This window comes from Equus quagga, chromosome 13 (genome assembly GCF_021613505.1).
Source record: "Equus quagga isolate Etosha38 chromosome 13, UCLA_HA_Equagga_1.0, whole genome shotgun sequence".
NCBI classification, from domain to species: domain Eukaryota; kingdom Metazoa; phylum Chordata; class Mammalia; order Perissodactyla; family Equidae; genus Equus; species Equus quagga.
Genome location: NC_060279.1, coordinates 17,809,667 through 17,834,101, shown reverse-complemented (window position 1 = coordinate 17,834,101; position 24,435 = coordinate 17,809,667). Strand labels below are relative to the sequence as shown.

The 24,435-nt window shown below is 48.5% G+C and overlaps 1 protein-coding gene across 1 annotated transcript in view; it reads left to right on the top strand.

The window, feature by feature from the left end:
* Positions 1-444: 444 nt before the first annotated feature.
* NCF2 (neutrophil cytosolic factor 2) overlaps positions 445-24,435 on the top strand; it is a 30,215-nt gene continuing 6,224 nt past the window's right edge. The window contains exons 1-13 of the mRNA XM_046680431.1: positions 445-817; positions 2,650-2,732; positions 9,449-9,557; positions 14,102-14,236; positions 15,143-15,250; positions 16,779-16,838; positions 18,261-18,304; positions 19,829-19,970; positions 20,194-20,262; positions 21,273-21,348; positions 23,059-23,084; positions 23,488-23,639; positions 23,763-23,874. Coding sequence (XP_046536387.1) covers positions 644-817; positions 2,650-2,732; positions 9,449-9,557; positions 14,102-14,236; positions 15,143-15,250; positions 16,779-16,838; positions 18,261-18,304; positions 19,829-19,970; positions 20,194-20,262; positions 21,273-21,348; positions 23,059-23,084; positions 23,488-23,639; positions 23,763-23,874 — 1,290 coding nt within the window. The 5' untranslated portion in view covers positions 445-643. The remainder of the gene's footprint in view (positions 818-2,649; positions 2,733-9,448; positions 9,558-14,101; positions 14,237-15,142; positions 15,251-16,778; positions 16,839-18,260; positions 18,305-19,828; positions 19,971-20,193; positions 20,263-21,272; positions 21,349-23,058; positions 23,085-23,487; positions 23,640-23,762; positions 23,875-24,435) is intronic.

Below are 24,435 nucleotides of genomic sequence, written 5' to 3'. Positions count from 1 at the left end.
AAATTGGTCCCCTTTGAGATTCCTAAGCCTTCATAATATTATCTCAGACTCAGATGGGCACCCAAGACCATCCTACCTCAGAAAGGTGTTAATTGCTGATTTGAGCTCAAGATAAAAAAACAAACACATCAAGACTGTGGATGAGGTGATGAGAAAGTGAGCAAGGAATTCGTTTAAGACTGAAGAGTACTCTTCTCTCACCCAACACTGTCATTTAAGGAGAGTGTGGAAATCCAGGCCCGGGGACCTGCCCTGACCTGCCGAGTTTGCTCTGACCGGAAGCTGCTGCAGAGGTGGAGGACACAGAGGACCAGCTGCGTGACAGAGCAGAAGCATTTTGGGGAACTGAGCTATCCCAGGCAGTATCTTAAGTACTTCCTCCCTCCTACAGGCTCCACCCCCCACTTGCCCTCTCTCTCTCTTTCCCTTTCTCTCATGGCAGGCTTAGGCGTTAGTTGCTGAAAAGTGGGGACATTTCCGGATGTCTTTGCAACATTGAGAAGTTGTCTTAAGAGAGGCTGCACCCCATTTGAGCACCAGGCCAGGAAAGGAAGGCCTGAGGGCAGCCCTACTCGGGGAGACACCTGCTGGTCCTCTCCCGGTCTCCTGGCAGCACTCACCGCCTCCTGGTTTGCATCTGACCATGTCCCTGGCTGAGGCCATCAGCCTCTGGAATGAAGGGGTGCTAGCAGCCGACAAGAAAGACTGGAAGGGAGCCCTGGATGCCTTCATCGCCATCCAGGATCCTCACTCCAGGATTTGCTTTAACATCGGCTGCATACACACAATCCTGGAAAACATGCTGGAGGCAGAGAAGGTGAGTGGAGGGGCCTTTGTAGTAAGTGGTTCCCAGCGCTGGCTGCTCCTTAGAAAGAACAAAAGCTTTAAAAGAACAAGAGCTTTAAAAGAACAGAAGCTGCCCAGGCCCCACCCCTAGACATCCTGATATAATTGGCCCGGGGAGGGACCTGGACAGCCATAGGTGTTGAAAGCTCCCCAGGCGGTTCTACTGGGGAGCGAGGCTGGGAACCACAAGCTGTGGGTTATGCTCTCCTTTCTTCACCGATGCATTCAAATCATTCTGGAATCACGCTTTAATACCTTTATGAAGACTCCCCTCATTGTGTTTCCTTCTTTGAACTGCTGACAACAAGATCTCCATCTCGTTGCTTTGCACCTGATTTTAAAGCACCTCTTTTGGCTTTCCAAGAATATCTCATGTGAGCTTTGCCTGCACAAGAGACTAAGAGGAGTCACTTAAGAAAAATAGGTTGCATCTCAAGTGACAATTCTGATCAGTGATGTGGCACACTCTTTTAAGGATTCTGAGGCTAGCAGAGGAAGTCATACTGTGATTGTTTGATGATGTCTGCCAAGGGCATGGTGTGGGATGTCTTAGCATCTTTTTCAAATATTTTTTCTCTCTCATATTCCCAAGTATGGGGTTGAGTGTATCAATAATCACTTTTGGATTGGTCCTGGTAAGCAGAAAGGATATGGAGTTTGGAAGCAGAAGATCTGGGATCAAATCCCAGCTCTGCGTTTCTCTGGATCTTCCGGCTTCAGCAAGTCATGTAGACTTCTGGTCTCAGTTTCTTGAGAGGTTAAACATCATGAGGATTAAGTGAGACACCAACTGTGAAAGTGCTGTGTAACTTCACACCACTATGTAAATGCTAGTTCTTATTTTTACCTTTTACTGCCAGTCTTTGCAAGAAGGTATGGACAGATAACTGACTCCCCAGCACCCTCAAAGAGCCAGTTCCTCCCACAGCCATCCTTACTGTGACCAGCTGGGGAGCCAAGAAGAGGGAGGAGAGAAGCCTCTTGGAATGCCTGCACAGCCTGACAAGTCCACCTCAGGTCCAGGGTGGGCCGACAGGAGCGCCGAGGGCCCCCGCTGTTGGGCTGGAGAGAGGACAGCGGCCCCCACCTTTTCTCAGGGGCCTGCCGAGGGGCTGACTCTGAGCACCACTGATTCCAAGGGCTACTGGAGACGAAGCGCACGGAAGTGCACATTGTCGGGGAGAAGAGGTTGACAATGCAGGGCAGCTAGTCCGAGTGCAGGGATGGTGCCGGGATGAAACGGGGATGCTCCTTGGCAGCAGTGAGGCTGCGTCGCCCCTGGAGCACCCTCAGCTGCTCACTCCCGCGCCTTCCTCCCACTGCTCTGGATTTCTCCTGGCGTTCTGCTGCTGCTGGCCTTCTCCCTCTCTCTGCCTTTCCTTGGTTTCCTGCATGAGTCCTTGCTCCTGGCATTTTATGTGCATTCTTAGTTGTTATTATTTTAATTGTATAATATTTATATAATGAATTTATATAACAAACAAACATAATAATAATGTATATAACATTTTGCTATTTTCATATTTAACTACATTTATGTATTATTTTAATCCTGTCAGTAATCTTGAAAGGCAGATATTAATATCCCCATTTTACAGAGGAGAAAAATAAAGTTCAAGGAGATTACAGAAATCGCCTCCTGCCACGCCATTAGGAAGTGACAACACAGGGCATTCTCACCCTGGCCTTCTGACCTTCAAGACACCAACCGTTCTCAGGTCCCTTCTAGCCTCACCCTCTGGCTCATCTCACACCTCACCACCACCTGGCTCCTCAGCCACCTAAGGGCCCTTCTCTCCGCAGGCCTTCGCTGCAAGCATTAACCGAGACAAGCACTTGGCGGTGGCCTACTTCCAACGGGGGATGCTCTACTACCGGATAGAGAAGTAAGCGGTCCAGTGTAGTACAAGCTGGGGAATTATGCAGAGAAACCCAGAGGGGGTCTCGGTGCTGCTAGACTTGGCGTTTGAGAGGTATCCTCCAGCCTCTGTAGGGAAACGTGACTGGACCTTCTTGGGGCAGTTGTGCAATAATTAGCACGAGGCAGAAGCCCTCGCTGGGGAGGGAAGGCAGGCCTGTGACTGGTTGTAACCTAGCTGTGTCACAGCTCACAATGAGCCTATGTAACACTACAACCTGGTGTTCAGCTGGTGTGGTACCCCACAATCGTCCCTGATGGGTCGTAGCCTGGGAGGTCCTGGTTGCAAATATTTTGGCCATCAAGGGAATACCCATGGTGGTCTGCTACCAGGAGGGATTGAGCTGTCGCACAACGAAGATTATCCCGAAACCATGGGAAACCCTTGCTTCGTTCTTGCAGTGAAATCTAATTCAGACACCAAAACGAGAATATGAACTGCTAACATTCTATGTATAAGACCATATTAACGCAGATAAATAAGTAGCGTATGTATTAATACAGAAAAAAGTTCACAGTAGATGTTAAATTTAAAACCAGATTTCAAAACTGTATGTATAACATAATTCCATTTCTGGTTCCCAGAATAGTCTGGAAAGCCATAGACCAAAACGTTGTCAGCAGTTCTTTCTGGGTGGTGAAACTGTACGGATTTCCCTTTTTTTCTATCAGCCTATCTGTATTTTTTTTTATGTGTTCACAGTCAATACAAAATAATTAGTAAAAACATCAATAGAAAATGCAAGTTAATGTCAATTTCCATTCCCCTGCCCCGAATACCCCAATAGCAAATAACAAGGAAAAACCTTCTGAGCATCAGTTTAAAATATTTTAGGGGATGGCAAACTGGCCCTTTGTAGAAATTCTTACATTAGTGTGCACAAGTTCTAGGGAAGAAGAATTTGGCTCAGGCTAATGAAGAACTTGCAGAAATGGTTGGAGCATGGTGTGCAGTGTGTGTGTTTGTGTCTGTGTGTGTGTGTGCACACGCACACGTGCAAGCAGCAGGTGAGGCAGGGCGTTGGCGGGGCAGAGGGGAGGCTGCAGAGAACGTCCAGGCATTGGGGAGGTGGCTGGGCTCTGATCCTGTGCAACTTCGAAAGACTTTGGTCCTAGGGTTTAAGATCAAAGGTGCTGTGCTCAGCTGTTGCTAGGGGCAACTACAAGCCGCTCAGAGGACTTCCAAGATGTAGATACAGTCAATTCTGAGAATGAGGACGAGCAGAAGTGAAGTCTCCCCCTCCCCCCCAAAAATCCCCTTAGACACAGAGGCAATCTGGGGATAGACAGCCTGGGATCCAGAGAAGATAGCAGGCGTTTATCTTTCAGGGGCATCATGCCTGTCTTCCTTCTTAACATCCTTCTGCTTCTCATCCCCTAGATTCTCCAGATGTATAGGATATGCAGGGAGGCCTGGGCGCAAATCCTGTAGTTGATCTTAAATCTCAAAAGACAAACTCTAAGGCCATCCTTTTTTTTAAAGATTTTATTTTTATTTTTTCTCCCCAAAGCTCCCTGCTACATAGTTGTATACTTTTAGTTGTGGGTCCTTCTAGTTGTGGCATGTGGGATCATGCTTCAACGTGGCCTGATGAGAGGTGCGATGTCCGCACCGAGGATCCAAACCGGCGAAACCCTGGGCCGCCAAAGCAGAGCGCGGGAACTCAACCACTCAGCCATGGGGCAGGCCAAGGCCATCCTTTAATTAGCTCTAACAGTCTATAATGAGGAGAGACAACTAGCGAAGAGGGAAGGCTCCCAGAAGAAATTTCTACGTGAAAATGCCCGGAAGTGCCAGACTCTGAAAGGCTCAGATTTTGAGTGAGTCAGAAAGATCTAGGAATAAGACCCAGAATTCAGAATTCCATTAGTCTGTGATTGATAATCGTTAAATCTGAGAGGAGTCTTCCAAATGGTATCTTTAATTCAAAACTACCTTTAGAGGAAATAATATAAATGAGGCACTATTCTCCACCCTGAGCTTCCTCCTTTTCTTTCGATCAATCCATAGGCACTGGTGTCCCCTGTCCCAAGGATCTGCTCTTGATACTTTTCCCTTTTATCACCATAAGAGTGGTTGTTAAATGGTAAAATTTATGGGCTATCTTCCCAGAAAAACACACACGAGCACTTACCTTTTATATATATATATATTTTTTTTTTTTTTTTGAGGAAGATTAGCCCTGAGCTAACTGCTGCCAATCCTCCTCTTTTCCCTGAGGAAGACTGGCCCTGAGCTAACATCCATGCCCATCTTCCTCTACTTTCTATGTGGGACGCCTACCACAGCATGGCTTGCCAAGCGGTGCCATGTCTGCACCTGGGATCCGAACCAGCGAACCTCGGGCTGCAGAAGCAGAACGCGCACACTTAACCGCCGTACCACCAGGCCGGCCCCTGCACTTACATACTGTTATGTGCAATTTCAAGGGGTTCAGTGTCCCCTGAAAATCAGTACATGAACCCTTAGGGCTCCCACTCTCTGCCATGGTGTTGACCTCCATCTGTAGCCAACCAGCTGCTAAATCTCTACTTGAGATCAACTCAGAATGTCTCTTTTCCTAAACCCTGTCAAGTTGACCTCTTAATCATCTCTGAAATCCACCCCTGTCTCTCCATCCCCACCAGCACTGCCCTGGTTTGGACCATCAGTTTTCACCAGGACTATTGCAATCACTTCCAAACTGATATCCCAGCCATCAGTCTTGTCTTCTCCGCCCATATTCCACAGTGGTCTTCTTAAAAAATAAATGGGATCTGCTTAAGAACTTCCAGTGGCTCCCCTTACTAGAGGGTAAAGACCAAGTTCCCTTGCCTGTTCCCATGTGGTCCAGCCACTGCCCGCCCACTCACTCGTCTGTGCGATTGCCCAGCCACACTCAACCACTAGGGCGGCAACCATTCTCTTTTCTGCCTCCTTTTATAGCATCTGTCTACTCTGTGACAGATATTTGCCTGTATATTTGTCTCCTCCACTACTCTGTGAGTTTCTTAAGAGAAGAAATCTTTATTTATTCACTCTTATATTTCAGTATCTAGCAGAGTAGTTAATAAATGCTCATTGAATTAATTAAATGAAAGCAAGCAAAATATAGCCTTTACTTTAAGGAACTTATAAATCAAAAGGGGGGAACAGGTCACAACACTAGTAACTATAACATAAGGCAGACTGGGGCAAGTGCTATAAGAGATATTTTTAAATAAGTGCCATGGGGACCTAGAAAAACTACTTCTTAATGAGTGGTTTGGGAAATCCTTCAGATTACAATCGGGTTGTTTTAGGGTGATAACGTTATGGGTGTTTTTTTCTCTGTTTGCCCCACTTTCCTGTGTTGCTCTCCTGTCATCACACAGTTCCACAGAACAAAGTTAGGGTGCATTTCTGAGAAGGCAGATGGTGCCTCAACGATGACTATGAGCAGACGGTCCCACCTCTCAGATCTCAGCCTTGTCACCCGAAAGGGGAAGGGAGATCTAAGCTGTGCTTCAGATCCTGGGCCTTATGAATCTGAGGGCCATGAGAGTAACAGCGAGACCCTTTAGATGGAGCTGGCCCCGAGAGGTCTTTTCTCTTCTGTCTTTGGAACTGGAAAGGGCAGGGCCCCCAGCCCCTGTCATAGAGGTGTCTGACATTTTGACTTCCTTTGGCTTGCTAAACTGCTCCATTATCCTGGATACAAGTGTATGAGCAGCAGGATTCTAGACCGCGTGGGGAGTTAGCACCGGAAGGATCAGGAACGTCAGTGGTTACTAAGAAATCTTTACAGGGAGTATGACAAAAATGAGGATTGTAAATCCTCTGCGCTCAGAGCTGGTGAAAAGGCCCAGCAAGGTTGCCGCTGCACTGGTGACCCCCTGCCTGGGGGGAGCGGGGGCTTGGGGACCAGCTCAGCCAAGGCTCTGGCGGGGTGTCAGGGGGATGTGGGCGTGAAGAAAGTACTGGCGCCCAGCCCAGCAGAACCCTGCAGGAAGCTCCAGCACCTTGGCCTCCTAGGGGACGCTGTGGGTTCCAAATGGCACCAAACAGAACCCCCGAGGAAGGGCTGGAGGGAGGTAGGGGCTGCGCCGCATGGCCGCCAGCGCTCAGGGCTGAGTGCTATTTTGGAATTTTCATACTGAGTTGATTCAGACCGCGTGCAGCGGGGAAACAGAGCCGTGTGTCAAAGTGATGCCCCAGGGGGGCAGCTCCCGGTAAACAAGTTGGGAGCTGAGGAGCGGCCTGGGGAGGCAGTTAGGGCGACGCTTTTAAAGATATTTTTAAAAATGGACATTTAATAGGGGCATCCCCACCCTGTTTTTAACACAAAGCAAGCACTTTGAATAATTTATCAGGTCTTTCTCTCTCCCTCCCACTGGGCCCAGATCTTTAGACATCCTGATGGACGGGAGAGCTATGAGCAGGATTTTGTTGGGCTCACACAATACCAGGTAGACACAGGTGGTGTTACTTCACAGCTGAAATACATCTGCTGAGCCAGCTCGCTGGAGGAAGGCACATTTGTAGGTTAACGCTGACAATCTTAAAGCGCACCCCCAGAGGACCTCCAGCTATCTCACAAAGGGGCCGTGCAACACAATCGAAGTTGTATCTAGCCATGGAACAGGACACCTGTGTTTCTGCCAGCCCCTCCTTCTTGGCTCAGTGAATCGAAACCAGTCCCTCAATCTAATCTTCCAGCTTAGAAAGAAGGAACAGGGATGCGTACTGTCTCCCCCTTCACAGGAATGCCCCAAAGGATCTAGAAATTTCCTTTTCAAGTCAAGAAGACTTGAAATGCTTCTTGCTTCTTGAGGAATGGCCTGCATGCTTTTAACAGGTTTTACAATCATCTTTATTAACAAGGATTCGTTGGAGAAAGCCATCCTCCTGTTTCAAACCCAGGCTGTCTTCTCCCTTTACTCCCACAGCCACTGCTGCTGTGGGAGTTACTTCTAACCAAACGATGACAGAATTCCAGCTTCTGCCCCAGCCACCCTGGGTACACACTCCGTAGGGCTCTCTTGGCCACCCTACCCTTCTCATCAGCTCAAGCTTTCCTGAGATCAGAGTTCCAGCTTCTAGAACCGTGTATTTTTATCTCCTGACAATACCTAATTCAGAATAGAGCTTTAAGGAAGCATGTCATAAACGACTGGTATATTAATTTCATTGTCAGAGTTTTAGAGCTGGACAAATAATATAATATTAATAATAGTGAACTACGTGTGTGCCAGGCACCATCGTAAGCACCTGAGTGCTTCCTCTCATTTGTTCTCACAACAGTCCTGTGAGGCACGTTCTATTATTATTCTCTAATTCTAAAGATGAGGAACCAAAGAGAAGTTAAATAACTTCCCCTTTGTCACTAAATAGTAAGTGGCAGAGCCAGGACTCAAGTCCATGTGGTTTTGACTCCAGAAGTCAGATCCTGAACGACATACTAGAAAGCTCCTCATATTATATGATCCTTGAATATAATATGCTCCTAGTACACAACATGCTCCTTATATTATTGACAAGGAGCCTGAAGCCAAGGAATCAATTTGTCAGGGCCTCCCAGCTGGTGGCAGAGCTGGTGGATCTGGTCCCCGTCTGTTGGCCCCTGTCCTGGGGTGCCTTCACTATACCACATCACCTCTTGAGGGTCCCCCCCAACCTGTGTGCAAATTCCAGGCTTGCCTCCAAGAGAAACCACCCATGGCAACTCTGGATCAGACAGTGGCCAAGGGACTTTCAGTTCAGTTTCCTGGGTGGGAGCCACAACCAGACAGCCAAATTTGTTCCTGCCAGGCCAGGGAGCCGGGGGCCGGGGGATAGCTTGATTTTTGCTGCTCTCACCCCCTGCAGCCCGGCAATGGCTCCCTCCCACCAGGGCCTCTGTGGAGGTCAGGGGCAGGCCAAGGAGCCCTGGGCAACTTCCTCAGGAGTGTGTGTCCACATCCTGCCCACACCCCCATGGGCACTATTGATGAGGTCAGCCCCGTTCTCTGCCACAAATCCCACAACAGCAGCCCTGACGCACCTTGAGCCAGTCAGCACAATGCCAATCCAACAAGCGAAAGGGCAGTGCCAGGAGTACTGTTAGAAATGCCATCTGGCTTAAGTGGTGGCTTCTTTTTTTTTTTTTTTTCCAAAGTGTGTGTGAGGTGAGGGGAGGGGAGGGGAGACTAAGAAGGCCACAAAAGCAAGAGCTAAGTTGAACTCCAAAGAAGTCAGAGGAGAAGGCTCTGAGCAGGAAGGTGATGTCGGTGGTTGTAGGAAGGGGCCCCTCAGAGCTGCGTCAGGCTGGCCTGGCCTTCTGGTGGGGAGTGAGAAATGAATCAGCTCACAAGACACAGGGGCCAGCAGGTGCTGGCTCTGCTTGGAGCTCCTGGGGGAGAATGAGGGCACCATTGGAAAGTGACAAGCCGGTCGTCAGAGAGGTGGGAGCTGTATGTAGTCAACAGAGAAGAAAATAGCTGGCACCACCTGAGACTGTGGGGCACTCAGTGTTTCTGGGATGCACAACCCCAGGGGGCACCTTCCCATTGAGTTCCATGCAATACTGGGCTCAGGGTCGGTGAAAAACTAGAGCAGGTCAAAAGGGATTGGAAAGGCTTCTTGTCCCAGTGAGAGGGATGGGGAAAGGGAGGCAGGCACACATTTTATTCCGCCTTTATTCCTCCATGCCCTCGAGAGGTTTATTTTCTCCCTCTCTCCTGCAGATATGATTCAGCTATTAAAGACCTTAAAGAGGCCTTGACTCAGCTTCGAGGGAACCAGCTGATAGACTACAAGATCCTGGGGCTACAGTTCAAGCTGTTTGCTTGTGAGGTAAGGAAAGAGGGCCCAGCCTGGGCCGGAGTCGTGGGTAGTGGCCGAGGGGCAGCTGGCGGTTCAGATGCACAGTCAGCTGTTGACACTTCCACGAGCTTGGAAAAGGTATTTCGTCTCCTATGCCTTGGGACTCAGATTTTCCCTTAAGAAAAGATTCAGGTGATTACTCCAGGATCATCGTGGAGTATTCAGTTACCTTAGGGCACTCATTTTATTAATGTGAGGCTCAAAGAGATGTAGAAATGAGCTCGCTGAGCTCTCTGAAGGGAGGCTGGACACGACTGCATTGGCCTGTGAAAGTGTTCCTCATAATTTGCATAATTCAAATTGACAAGTTATTTGCACAGCATTATACTAACAAATCCAAAATCGTAGGTTCACTATCCATGCAGGGCCTACTGTAACCTTGTTCTGTGCCCAAATTACAGACAATGCTCTTTGCGATTAATGGGTCGGACTCATGTACTTGATTGATACCCAAAAAGAGAGTGAGGATAATTTGGCACAAGTCTGTCCCCTCTTGCTCAAAGAACTTAAAGAACAAATTTAGGAAAGGTTTCCACAGAAGGACAACTTATTTTCTGTATTACCAAAAGGGAGAAACATGACTGGCTTTGACTTCGCAGGTTTGTGAACTTTTTCAACCAACCCTCCCCACTCCCGTCCTATCCTCCAAACATACACCAGTGGCTTTAAAAACTAAAACCCCTGTAAATATTGTAGATCTTTATTTAGAAGAATTGATGAAAAAAGTCCCATTGCTTTAGTTTCTCAGGCAGGAGAAGCCGAATGTTCCCAGGGTCACTGGAGGCTAATAATAGAGGCCACAGCTGCCCAGGTCCCTTGGGATGTGTGTCCCCTTCCAGCCATGCAGCAGGCTAGCAAGTTACTTCACTTCTCACAGTCTAGGGAAATGAGGCTTTGCAGTGGGAATTGGCTGGCATTTGGCCAGCTTCTGGAGTAGGGTTTCTCCACCATAGCACTATTGATATGTTAGACCAGATAATTCTTTGTTGTAGGGGCTGTCCTGTGCATCACTGGATGTTTAGCAGCATCCCTGGCCTCTACCTACTTCATGCCAGTAGCACCCCCTCCCCCAGTATGACAACCTGAAATATCTCTAGACATTACCAGTCACCTCCAATTGAGAACCACTTATGTAGGTTAAAGGCATGGGGAACCAAGAAGCTCCAGAGAAAGATCATGCCAAAAAGACATCAAAGCAGAATTCTGTGGGAGGAGTATTTCCCCCACAGTTGGAGTTGAAATGACACAGGGGCAGGAAATAGTGGCTGTGTGGGCCGCTCCACAAGTGAGGCTGGACTTTGAGAGTTGGAGGCCTTTCTGACTCATGGGACCCTTCAGTAATTCCCTATTTATGATGCCACCCCTCCCTTCCCACCAGAGATAACCCTGAGAAATCACACCATCTTTTGAAAAGAGTCTCATGCTTTTTCAGTCACTAAGTCATAAAACCCGTTGTAGGAAAAGGTCTTAACAGAAGGTGGCTGAGACCCAAATAGGAAGTTTGAGTTCTCCTTTCTTCTTGCACACATGGTCAGGGATAGTCTGGGCCAGCCAAGCATTTATGCAGAAGGAAACAGCTCGTTAAAGCTCAGAAACAGGCCCAGCTGGAAGGAGTCCAGATCTCTTCTGGGCTTGGTCCCGGTCCCCATCAGCCAGCACTAGCCACTAACTCCATGGAAACACCAATCCCCACACCCATCCATTCTTGCCTTGATACACTGTTCCTTTTATCTGGATGAGGCCCTGAACCAAATCATGGTGTGGGTGGATGACTGGTATAGAGGAGAAATATATTAGTTATCCATTGCTGGACACCAAATTACCCTAAGACATAGTGGCTTAAAACAATATCATTTATTATCTGACAGTTTCTGGGGTCAGGAATCCAAGAGTGGCTGAGCTAGGTGGTTCTGGCTCAGAGGCTCTCATGAGGTTGCAGTCAAGACGTTGGCCAGGGCTGCCATCATCTGAAAGCTTGACTGGGGCTGGAGGATCTATTTCTGAGGTAACTTACATGTCTGGCAAGTTAGTGTTGCTTGTTGGCTTGAGGCCTCAGTTCTTTGCCACATGAACCTCTCCAAAAGGCTGCCTGTCTTGTCATGACATCAGTTGTCTTCCCCTGAAGAAAGTAATAATCCAAGAGAAAGTAATGCAGAGTGTCAATGTCTTTTGTAACTTAGCCTCAAATGTCACAGCCCCTCATTTCCATAATATCCTATTGGCTGCTCATGTCAGCTCTATTGGATGTGGGAGGGAACTACACACGAGGGTGAGTACCAGGAGGTGAGAATCACTGGGGGCCATCTTGGAAGCTGGCTACCACTAAAAGCAAGGACTTCAGAATCAGAGAGATAGGAATCAAATCCCATCCCAACACTTAGTTGTATGATCCTAGGGAGGATATGTGTCATTTCTGAGCTTCAGGCTCCTCATTATCTGTAAAGAAGGTTTCAATTCTTATCTCATACACATTCATTAATCAATTCATTCGTTTTTGCGTACATTGATAATGCCTGCTAGTGTCAGGCAATAGGGGTCCAGTGGTCCACAAGACAAGGTGTCAGTGCTCAGAAGCCCAGTCACGTGTAAGGTGAGATGGTAAGGTTAGGGTAAGAGAAGTGCTACAGAGGGAGTATGGAAGCACAGGAGTGAGGCCCCTCACTCAGATGGTGGTGGGGAGGTTTAGAGATAATGCAGATAAAGTGCCTGGCCCATAATAGGTGCTCAGTAAATGGTATCAACAATCATGATGATGATGACGATACGATGATGACAACAATGACAATGATACTGCCTCCAACAGGCAGCACTGATTTCCAGGAGCCCAACGTTTTTCATAGATTTAGCCTTGTGATTCTAATCACAAAGAATCTCCAGATGGCATCAGTCTGCAAAACTCAGCCCTGTCATCTTCCCCCCAACCGTGTGGCATTGTTACTTTCCCCGAGAAGGCCTGCGAGACTCGGGGGCGGGGGTGAATGCCCTTCTTTTGCTCAGCCTCCCAGCAAGTCCTAAGATAGTACTGCAGATAATGGTAATAATAGTAATGAATATTGTTTGAGCACCCACCATGTACCACACAACTGAACTCCGTGCTTTGTGTGAATGATTTCATTGATTTCTTACAACCATCTAGAGGCAGGAAACGTTATTGTCACTATTTTACAATGAAACTGGGGCCACATACTAGAAAATAGCCCTGAGGTACCTGTGCTGTTCACCCCTCCACTGTACCGCCTCTGCGTGTTACAGCTTGGAAGACCAACAGTGCCCTTCTCTAGCTGGGCCTCAATATCCCCTCTCTGAGGCCCTGGCAACAGGCCCCACTGCACCCAGGGCTTCCGGCTGTGATGCATGTAACTTTCAGCTGTGAAAATCTTGCAGCAACTCCTGGCTGTTCAGCTCATTCTTCACACATGGCGCAGGGAGCCCTCAGAACCCGCTGCACTGTTGTTAAAAAGAAGGAAAGTGCAGGCCGGCCTGGTGGCATGGTAATTAAGTTTGTGTGCTCTGCTTTGGCAATCCAGGGTTCACAGGTTTGGATCCTGGTCACATACCTACACACCACTCATCAAGCCATGCTGTGGCAGCCTCCCACATACAAAATAGAGGAAGATCAGCATAGATATTAGCTCAGGGCCAATCTTCCTCGCCAAAAAAAAAAAAAAAAAAGGGAAGGAAGGAAAGTGAACCCTTTTTGTTTGTTGCCATCTTGATTTTCTTCTGCTCTCTGTTGCTTTTTCATCTTTGCTTGAGAGTCCTTTTTACTTCATTTAGTCAAGTGGTTTTTCTTATCTTGCTGAGGCACCAAACGATTATTTGCTTCTATGTGTAAGTTGTGAAGTATAATAATAAAACAAACACTCATGAACCTACCACCCAACTCAAGACCTGGAAAATTAGGACTATTGGTGAAAGTGCCACTTCCTTCCTCCAGGTGAAGTGCCGCCCTGGCTTTGTGTCAAGTCTCTCCACGTGCACTGGACTTTTGCCCACGAGCTTTCCTCATGCCCATATGACTATATCACAGTCTTGTTCCTCCTGTGTTCTGGGCAGGGTTCTGTTGGTGCTGGTGCAGGACAATGCATCTGGAACTTTCTTTCTCGCCACTCTACCCTTGTCCAGTCTTTCAGCCTAGGCTCAGTGGCAGGAGCTTGTCTTGGAGGCCACATATGTGTATTTTATTCACAACTCTTCAAGGGTCCTTGAGCACGTCACTCTTCTTGATACTAAAACAACACAATAGTTCTTGTCTTCTCCTGACCGACCTGGTTGTTGAAAGAATGCACACGATATTGGATTTATGCGTTACATGCTGTTGTCTTAATACCATCCTTGTGCTGGACATAACTGGGTAGCAAGATGGATTGTATTATATTTTAGATATTCCCAGGACAGCTGGGAAAGGGAGAAATGTCGGCACGCGACACTCCAGGAGCACACATGCAAGCTGTTCCTCGGTTCTTAGATTTGGAGCAGCCGCAAGTTTTATGTTGTGGTCTGTGCTTTTCTAGGTGTTATATAATATTGCTTTCATGTATGCCAAGAAGGAGGAATGGAAAAAGGCTGAAGAACATTTAGCATTGGCTTCGAGCATGAAGTCGGAGCCCAGACATTCCAAAATTGACAAAGCCATGGAATGTGTCTGGGTAAGTGTGCTGGTGATATGGGCCGGGGAAAGGGTTTCATCGGATTTTTATTTGTTTCAGTGGACATATGGATTGAGAAACCATGAAAGTCGTGCTTTGACTTTCTCTGAGCTCTGGGTAACGCTGGTCTTGGGGTATAGTTCCATGTGCCGTCTTGAATCTGGAAGTGCCTAGAAGCCGAGGCCCAGAGTTTGGGACAGCAGAGCCCAGCCTCACGTCGCCCGCTGAGTGGGGTTCCTTGGCAGCACAGGGGACGCGGGAGGCTGGAGGCTGGAACCGGGCACGTGAGGGGGAAGCTATGCCGGCTTGCTCAGCACTGAGTCCTCGCAGCAGCATGGCACAGTGCCAAGCACATGACGGGCTCTCAGCAAAAATGTATTGGTTATGTGAACGAATGGTGAAAATTATCCCCTGTTTGTCTGAGCACATTTGGGATGATGACGCTAGTTTTAAATAAGGTTTTTAAAACACCAGGAACAAGGGGGCTCAAGTCAGTCTTTGTATGTCTGTCCATGTAAGCAGACAGCAATCCCAAGAGAGCACTGTCATGGGCCTTGCTTGGGTCCTGGGCCACCCTTGTGGTTGTGGTACCTCCTGTGCTGTGAGTGACAGCCCCACCCAGGCCACACAGAGAGGAAGAGGGGTGCCTCCCCAGGAAAAGAGGGGGCTGGGCAAATAACACTGACAGACGTCCACACAGCCTCTCATTATAAGATGAAATTGAAACCAACTGTTCCTACCTTGGATACCTGGAAATAGTAACACGTTCAGTCCTTACAAATTTTGAAAAAATACTGTCGTGAGATTATCTTGATGGATCCTTGCATCTGTTCAGTGAGGGAGGCAAGTAAGGCATCGTAACCCCCATTTCACAAGTGAGGAAATATTCTGCTCTCTGTGTTATAGAAACAGAAGCTGTACGAGCCGGTGGTGATCCCTGTGGGCAGGTTGTTTCGACCAAATGAGAAGCAGGTGGCTCAGCTGGCCAAGAAGGATTACCTGGGCAAGGCGACGGTAAGTGGGACCTCTCAGCTTCCCCTGAGTCTCCCATGGCCTGGGCCACGTGGAGCAAGGGGAAAGGGACTGTTGGGAACAGGGCACCCACCTGGGGTTGTGGTCTGGTTGACAGCGAGAGATGGTTTACAGTGTGGAGGTCTTGCTGAAAGGTGAGCAAATGCTGCTAGTTTATTTTCTCCAGGCTCCTCTCATTCCTCCCTTCCAACCTGACCCGGGGTGAGAGCCCCAGGGTTACTCACAGGTGCTGAGTCCTGGGGTCTGAACCAGTGGAAAGAAAATGACTACAAGGTGCACTAATGTGGAGAGAACCTGTTAGGGAAATGGACCAACATGGCATCCTCTTGGCTTAATGCTCCTTGTAGTCTCACTTCCACAGCCAATGATTAGACTTCTTTTTTTTTTTTTTTTTTGAGGAAGATTAGCCCTGAGCTAACTGCTGCCAATCCTCCTCTTTTTGCTGAGGAAGACTGTCCCTGAGCTAGCATCTGTGCCCATCTTCCTCTACTTTTTTTTTTATGTGGGATGCCTCCACAGCATGGCTTTGCCAAGCCGTGCCATGTCCATATGTGGGATCTGAACCGGCAAACCCCGGGCTGCCAAAGCGGAACATGCGAACTTAACCGCTGAGCCACCAGGCCAGCCCCTAGACTTCTTCTTAAACTGGACTCTTTCTGAATCTGGGTCTCAAGTTCTCTCAGAAATTATCCAAAATGAGTCAATAGTCCTCTTCCCAAACTGCACTTGACTCTGACACATTAGTAGGGCTGAAGTTGCCTACTGACAAGATAGCTGGTTGTGGCACAGTAGTTCAAGAGAGTTCCAGAGAGCCTGGGTTAGTGGAAACACCCCACTGTCCATCAATTGGTGAATGGATAAACAAAATGTGTTATGGCCAGACAATGGAATATTACTCAGCCATAAAAAGGAACGAAGTACCGATACAAGTTAAAACATGGATCAACTTTGAAAACATCACCCTGTGTGAAAGAAGCCAGATGAGAAAGCCACATGTTATATAACTCCATTTGTATGAAATATTTATAATAGGTAAATGTACAAAAATAGAAAGCAAACTAGTGATTGCCAGGTGCCAAGAGGAGGGGACATGTGGACTAACTGCTTAATGGGTATGGTGTCTTCTTTTGGGGTGATGAAGATGTCTTGGAACTAGATAGAGGTGGTGGTTGCATAGCATTGTGATTGTACTAAATATCACTGCATTGTTCACTTAAAAACAGTTAATTTTATATTATGTGAACTTCACCTGAATAAAAAATTCAGAAAAAAAAATATACAGAGAGAGCCTGCTGGAGTAGCGGGGGTGGGGAGGGAACTAGTTTCTTCAGTGGCTGGAACTTCTAACTCAGAGGGTCAGCATCCAATCCTTAGCCACTGTCCACTTCTGGAACCAGACGTCAGTGAGAATGGATCTAGGGTGTGAGAAAGGAGGGAATCTTGGGGAAACCCCAGAAGGGTGAAGAAACAGTGCCGGCAGAACCCTCACGCCCTCCTTCCTCGATTTCAGGTCGTGGCATCTGTGGTGGATCAAGACAGTTTCTCGGGGTTTGCCCCTCTGCAGCCACAGGTGAGACAGTCCTGTTCTCCATGGATCCAGGTCTCCAGAGCTCTCTGTGAAACATCCAACTGGGGAGGATATTGGTGCCGCACCACCTGCCTCATTTTAAGGGCTCCTTCAACTGACCTCTCAATGCTGCCGAGGGATCTGCCTGACCGTCCTCAGTCACAGGGCCCAGGACTGGTAGGGAAGAAGGCAGTTTTAGGTTTAACCTCTAGTCCTCAGAGACTAGCCCTCTTGCTTCCCCTCAAATTCCAGTCTTCACTTCTCTAAGTTCTAAGAGAGCTTCTGTTGATGGTCTCTACTGAAGCCTCGACTATTCTCTCAGAAAATTGAAACGCAAGCTATGGAAGACTTTTTAACAATGCCTCTTCTGGGACACAGGGGCTAGTAGGGGACTCCCATGTGGCCTGGGGCCTGAGGCCCTGGGCTCTCCTGGCTCCATCCATCTGCCTGGGGCAGAGGATTCCCCTGGGAACACAGGCAGGATGCCCAGAGTGAACCATTTTTCCACCCAAGCTGGGCTCAGAGAGATGGTCCCAGGTGGACTGGATGACAGTGGGTCTAGAAATGCAAAGGCAGAGCTTCCTTGTGAAGGGGAGCGGGTTAGACAGGCTGAGGAAAATTCGAGCTCTGTTGCAATAGAGCTATGATGAGCAAGGACATGGGTCAGCCCCAGCAGAGGGAGGGTTTTCCGAGTGTGGCGCCTCCACTCCAGTCTGCACACACCTGGTCACTTTCGAGAGCGGTGCTGATGGTCTGTCAGGTGAGAACCATGACTGCTGGCCTAGAATGAGACCAAGGCTGGGGCTCTGGAGGGTGAGAAGAACAAAGGGGGTTAGAAGGAGATTCGAGATTCTTTGATCTCCTTCTTCACAATAAAGTCAAATAAAGCCTTGCAGAGGTCCCTGGGGCTTCAGAGCAGCCAGAGAACTCCAAGAGGGGGAAGAAGCCCAGATGACTAGACTCCATGGTGGTCAGCCTAGAACAGGGAACAGACATTGAAAGCAGATTCTTGCCTGGTCAGTGGATCTTGAGTGGATTTTAAATACCCACAAGTGTCATGTGATATAGCAGACATTAATTATAGAACAGAGCTTTTGGAAACTGTCCCAGGAAAGGGATGGAGTTCAAGGTCAAAAGCACCCTTGTGACGCCATGTTGCTCTGTGACAGCTAAACTTCTCCAGAAACCAGGTCTGGCTCCAGATGGATTGCTGTGCTGGTGAAACCTGTACCCAGGGAGCTGGTGGGAGGTGTTATTTTCCAGTGTTTAGTCAGGGTGCACTGCGCCCTCTCCCTAGGCTGTGTTCTGATGGAGCCAGCAATGCATTCTTTGATTTTCTGGTCTGGAAGGAGTCTCAAATTACCACTAACAGTCTGTTCTCTCTCCCCCTTCTTCCCTTCTTCATTTCTCCTGAATGTTCGATAGGCAGCTGAGCCTCCGCCCAGACCCAAAACCCCAGAGAGCTTCAGGTGAGTTAGATTTCGGTCGATACGTGGAATATCCAAGCTCCAAGCCTGAACTGCTGCCATACAGCGGCTGAGAAGATGAAGCTGGGGTCAGGGTCTAAACCTTCTGTGATGTAGCCTAGCGTGTGGGCTCCTTCTGCTTTCAAGGTTAGAATGGAGTGACAGCGTGGGGGTGGGAGTCTCGACTGTGGTAGGACTGACCATGGGGGCCTGGCCACATCTACGTGGTGTCCTTGTGTCCCCAGGTCAACATGCACAGTCACTCCTATAATGAGGGACTGTTGCTGAAGTCCAGCGGCGTCCCATGAACACAGCCCCTTGTGTTCAGAGCACTGGCCTCTGGTTGGAGAGACATTTCGAACCTACTGCAGGCCCCTCAGAGGAGGGGCAGCTGGAGCTCCCTGGTGTCAGGCGAGCAGAGTGAGAAGCTAGAATGGTGGCTCCTCTCCTGTGTGGGCGTTTGTCAGTCCCTATGGGCACAGGTTTTTTGAAGAAAGAGGAAGGATTCGAGAAAGAAGTCATTCTTCTGTAAGAAGAGAAACAAAGGATGGCATAACCTACAGCTTTCTGACAAATTTCCTCTAAGTAAGGAAGCAAGCCCCACCTAATAAAGAAGGTTTAAAAACAGTGAAGAAAGTACCAAAGCAACTATAAAAATGAGGGGGCTGATTAGCTCATTCCTAAACTGTCTGTCTGCTGGAGGAGTCTGTATCCCCTACGTAAACAGACACGAGGTTTGGAAACAAAAAGAAGGGCTGAGGGAAAGTAACAAAGGGAAGCGTGACAGGGAACCCACCAGCAGGCCCAGAGTGGGTGGAGGGAGCCAGCCTGGAAGTCAGCGTGACAGGGGGCCTCCAGGCCAGCCTCTCAGTTACACATTCCAAAGTGGCACAAATGGGACGTCCCAGAACCCTGAAGAGCTGTCGGTCTTGAGGAAGTGGTAAAGGGGAAATGACACTGCATAACAGCGGCAAGGCAGGCTCGGCACCTCTTTACACATCCCCCATCCTCCTCCCAGCCCGGCTCTGCTTCTCATCCTCTCCCCCATGTGCCTGATACGCTGGCTCTGAGTGATTTCTCCTCCCTACTCCCCATTCACCTTCTGCACCCAGCTGGCTCTCACCTCTCTTCCACCTTATACCCGTCCCTTTGCCACACGCACCTGATCCAACCCAGCTCAGACTTGGGAGCTGACCAAGCACACCCAGGGACCTTCCTGCTCAGAAGGGAAGAGAGGGCAAGCATTGCGAGGCCTTGTTGTCTAGTGTTGTTTTGTTCTGTTTATTTTTGACCCACTGCACGTATGGTTACGGGGCACGTTTGTGTGCAGTTTCCTACCTAGTCCTCTTGGGGGCCTGGGCAGGCAAGCACCCTGCTCAGGGTCACATAGGCAGTTAGATGTGGAGTTAGAGGGAGGCTGGAGCTTGTCTCCTGGCTCCAAGTCCACTGTGCTTGTCCCTTAGTGCCATGGGAGGGGAGGCGGTCCAGGCTAGACAGAGGACAGGATCTTGTGTCCACCTCCTGCAGGGCTCTGGAAGGGGAAGCTCACCGTGTGCTGTTTGGGTTTGTGCCTAAGACACCAGAGGAGCTCCAGGTCATGCCGGGGAACATCGTCTTTGTCTTGAAGAAGGGCAATGATAACTGGGCTACCGTCATGTTCAACGGGCAGGTATTCAGAGGACCAGGGGGTGGTGTTTTTGGACACGGGAGATGGCAGATGCAGATGGCAGAGTTTTCTGAGGAGCAGTATCTGCTACCCTATTTGCAGACCAGCTACTTCCTTTGGGCTGTACACCCATCCCTCCCCCATGTCTCTGGGCTGTTCTATGGTGTGGGTACTGATGAGCACATCTTTATTTTCCCCGTTCTGATTCCGTGACGTTGCACTGCAGAAGGGGCTTGTTCCCTGCAACTACCTTGAACCAGTTGAGCTGTGGATCCATCCTCAACAGCAGTCGCAGGTAATGTAATACCAAGGCCTGACCCATTTCCCTCCCGCATAGACAGATCTCTCCACGGAGGGGAGAAGAGCAGTATGAAAGAGGCACTGTCATAATCACTGAAGAAAGATTCCCTAGTCCCGGACCTGCCTTAAGTTGGCACTAGCTGTCCAGAGCTGAACCTGGGGATGAAGGAAAAGCCCAGATGTGCTGAGTGGATGCATCAGCAGGACCTATTGGGCCCACCCACCTCTATGATTCTTCCTGGACCGGGGTGACTTGACCAAAGCCTATAGTATATGAAGGTTAGGTCTTCCCAGATGTGTATTCTTTACTCCAAAGAAGAATAGTCAATGTGTTGGCTGGTGAAATACCATGAAAAATTGAGGTCTCCTTTAGAGCACTGAATCAGAGGAGAGCTTACCAGCCACTGCTTCTGAAGCTGCTACCACCCCCTCCATCACCCCTCAAAGGCCTGCCCTTCGCTGCTGAGAGGTCTTTGTTGGATTTGAGGAGACATGTTGATGTCTGATGGCAGTGGAACCTGTCTCTCTCTAGGCTGCAACCAGTTGTCCTCTGTGTTTCGGCCCTCCCTGATCAGTCACTATATCTAGATGACTTGAAAAGTTTTAAATGTCATACAAATGAGAAGTAGAAATTTTCCTTTGAAGGAGCAAGATGTGGAGTGAGAGGGTGAGCTAAGACAAGAGCTCAGGGGCCTACCCCATCTCCACTGGAGTCCCAGCGTGCCTGAAAGGGGTGATTAGGCAGCAGGGGCCTTCTGGGTGTGGCTTAGGATTCTCATTTCTACTGTGATTTGTTTTCACCAGGCCAACCCTGCCTCCCCTTTTAACCAACACTTCCCTTAGTCTCCCCTGAATGTCACCACCACTCCAACTTTTAGGAAGTCATTTGCATCTGGCTCCTTTCCATGGAGGTCTGCAGAGTCTCCCCCCCCGCCCCCCCACTCCTACCCTTGCCTAAGTACTGTCTGCATGAAGGTTCTCACCGTCTCTTCCTGTCCCCTCCAGGAGGAAACTTCCCCAGAGTCCGATATTCCAGCTCCTCCCAGTTCCGGTGCTCCTGGGAGACCCCAGTCAACACCAGGTTAGTGTCCCTGGAGCAACATCCTAGGCCTGGGCGCAGGAGAGCTCCAGGCTGCTTCCTGATGGAGAGTTGCTCTCCTAGCCTTCCAGGAAATTTCTGTTTCTTCTCCCAGCATGCCACTCAGCTTATGACCACGCAGCCCCAGAGCCCCCTCTCTCCTGCACCACCCACCCACAACATAGAAAATAGATGCCCTTTCTCTCTACCTGCTCCAGAACACTCATGGGACTAGGGTGAAGTAGCTGATTTCTGGAGGCCGGTGACTGTGCCAACGCAAGTAGTCACCAAACCCCTCTGTCGTCAAGTAGTGAATCCAAGTCCCATGAGGAGAGGTTGAAGTAATTGCACAAGTTTACCTCAGAGCGGGTGGAGTGGCTCTTTTCAAATGTCTGAGGGGCTCTATCTGGAAAAGAAACTGCTGTGCAGACCCTCAGGGATGAATGAAGAACCAAGGGGAAGAAAGGCTCTCCTGTCTCCTGATGTGTGGAGAGGGCTGCCTTGGGAAGTAATTGGCTTTTCACTAAGGCAGTTGAAGCAGATTCCGAATAAGGGCTTGGTAGAGATGCATTGAACAGGTGGTTTGTCCAGATCCTAGATCGATGATTGTCATGCCCACCTGATCATCAGAATCACTTGGGATGTTCCCCACCCTCATTTTTATTTTGAAAAATGTCAAACCTACAGAAAAGTCGAAAGTATAGTATAATAAACACCAGAATACCTTCATCTAAACTCACCAATTGTTAACATTTTGTACCATGCATTTGCCCTGTTCCTCTCTCTCTATAAATTCTTTTTCAAGTGGCTCAGCCACTTGAAAGTAAGTTCCAGACTCATGACACTTCACCCTACGCCTCAGCCTGTATCTCCTAAGAACAAGGACATTCTTCTGCATAACCACAATACAATTGTTATATCTAGGACATTTAACATTAATATAATATTATAGAATGTATATTTCATATTCAAATTTCTCTAATTCCCCCCCCAAAATGTCCTTGATAGCTTTTTTGTTTTTATCTTTTCTATCTAGGGGCCCATCAAGTATCACATATTAATTTAGGAAGACTTTTAGACTGTAGATTCCTAGACCTTTGATTCTGATTTTTCAGGACTGGAATTGGGCTTAGGAATCTGCATTTCTAGAAAAGACTTCCCAAGTGATTCTGATGATCAGCTGAGTTTGAGATCAGTGGGTTTTTTTGATCGTGCGCCCCCATGTAGTGAATATCTTTATGAATACTTTTATATAAATTATATGCATCCTGCTATATTAACATATTATGTATATTAGAAAACATACACAAAAATAAAGGACAAAGTTAAAATAAATGGCTCTGATATTTCTCCTTGTGGCTTGTTGGCTCATCTCGCACTGCCTGCTTTCCATTGCTACAGAGCCCTGACTGACCTTTGGGATCTCTGCTAACCCTATGGGTTGAGGAGGATATGGTGGTCCTCTGATAATTACCTACCTGCTCCCCAGAAGCAGAGGCTGGGTTCATTTGTGCGTTCAGGGTTTTGGCCTTCACATTTCGCCAGGGTGAGATATCCTCCACAGTTTATGAAAGTTAGTAATCACCCCAGAGATTAAAGGGTAAGAAGCTGGGTGCCCTGTGCTAAGAGGTTTCATTCTGTGTGTGGCAGGGGCTGGTGAAGAGTGTTCATTCATCATCTTCTTTTGTTTTACTCCTTACTTTCTCCATTTAGGTCAGAAAGAAAAAGAAGAGCCCAAGGTAACAGTTTTTTTCTTGTACTACTTCAAGTGGTAGAGAATGGAAGAGCTTAGGTTGTCACCATGGGCATGTCTCCCTGGATTATAGAAAGAGTCCCAAAGGAAGGGCAGACCAGTTGTCACCATATGTACACAGTCCATGGGCTAGGGACCCTCTCCCCCCGCTCCCGGCCAGACCCACATTTCCTACTAGCCCACAGCTGGTGGGCCAGAGCTCACTCAGTAGAAATTCCTATCCAAGCAACAGTTGAGTATGGAGGACCTCTGAAAGCCCTTCATGTTACCGTGAAACCAGTTACTTACTGGCCTTCTCCCTGCTACAGAGAGTACTCCTCATGATCCAGGATGCTGCTAAGAGGAAGCCTCAGACACTCACAAGTTCCCTCTTCTTCCTCTCCCCTCAGGAAGTAAAGATCAGTGTCCCCAGGCCCTACACGCTGAAGGTGCACTACAAATACACAGTGGTCATGGAGACGGAGCCTGGGCTCCCCTACAGCCAGGTGCGGGACATGGTGTCTAAGAAACTGGAACTCCTGCCAGAACACACTAAGCTGAGGTGAGCTCCATGCAGGCAGCAGTTGGGGGTACAGCTGGGGATCTGGTGCTGGCCTGGAGGACAGAAGAGGAGGATGGTTCTGTACTGATGTTCTCTGATTCAGTTCCTATTATCTCTACCCAGCTATCGGCCTAGGGACAGCAATGAGCTGGTGCCCCTTTCACAAGAGAACATGAAGGCTGCCTGGGGCCAAGTGAAAAACTACTGCTTGACCCTATGGTGTGAGAACACAGTGGTGAGTGCAGTGAACTCAAGGGCACCTAAGGTCATGTTTCAATTGGGCCGCTTCCTCCACAACCATTCAACATTCATCCTGCACCTTCTGTGGGCCTGGCATTGTGCTTGGTGTTGGGGATACATGGGTAACCATCCGCAGCTCTGCCTCCCTTTCGTCTGCATCCTCACCCTGGTTGCAGCCAGGAGAGGGTTTCCCACAAGAGCAGAGCAGGCCCAGGAGCCCACAGAAAGCTCCGAGTCCCTTCCATCTGCTGCCACCCTTAATTGTTTCAAGGTTGGGCCCAAGCAAGGTTGGAATGAAGTCATAGCTTGAGGCTAAGCTCATAGTCATTCTTCACCAGAAGTTTCCTTTGGAGAGAGCACGTCAGAGTGAAAGAAAATAGTGAGCATTTATCTCACAGAGATGATTTGGATATACAACCTTCTGCCAAGAGCAAGCATCTATTGAGAACCTCCCACGTGCCAGATACTGTGCTAAGCGCACTCTGTGTGTTAACGTTTATGAACCCCATAACTCTAGGAGGTAGGTATTGTTATCCCATTTTATAATTTAGGTAAC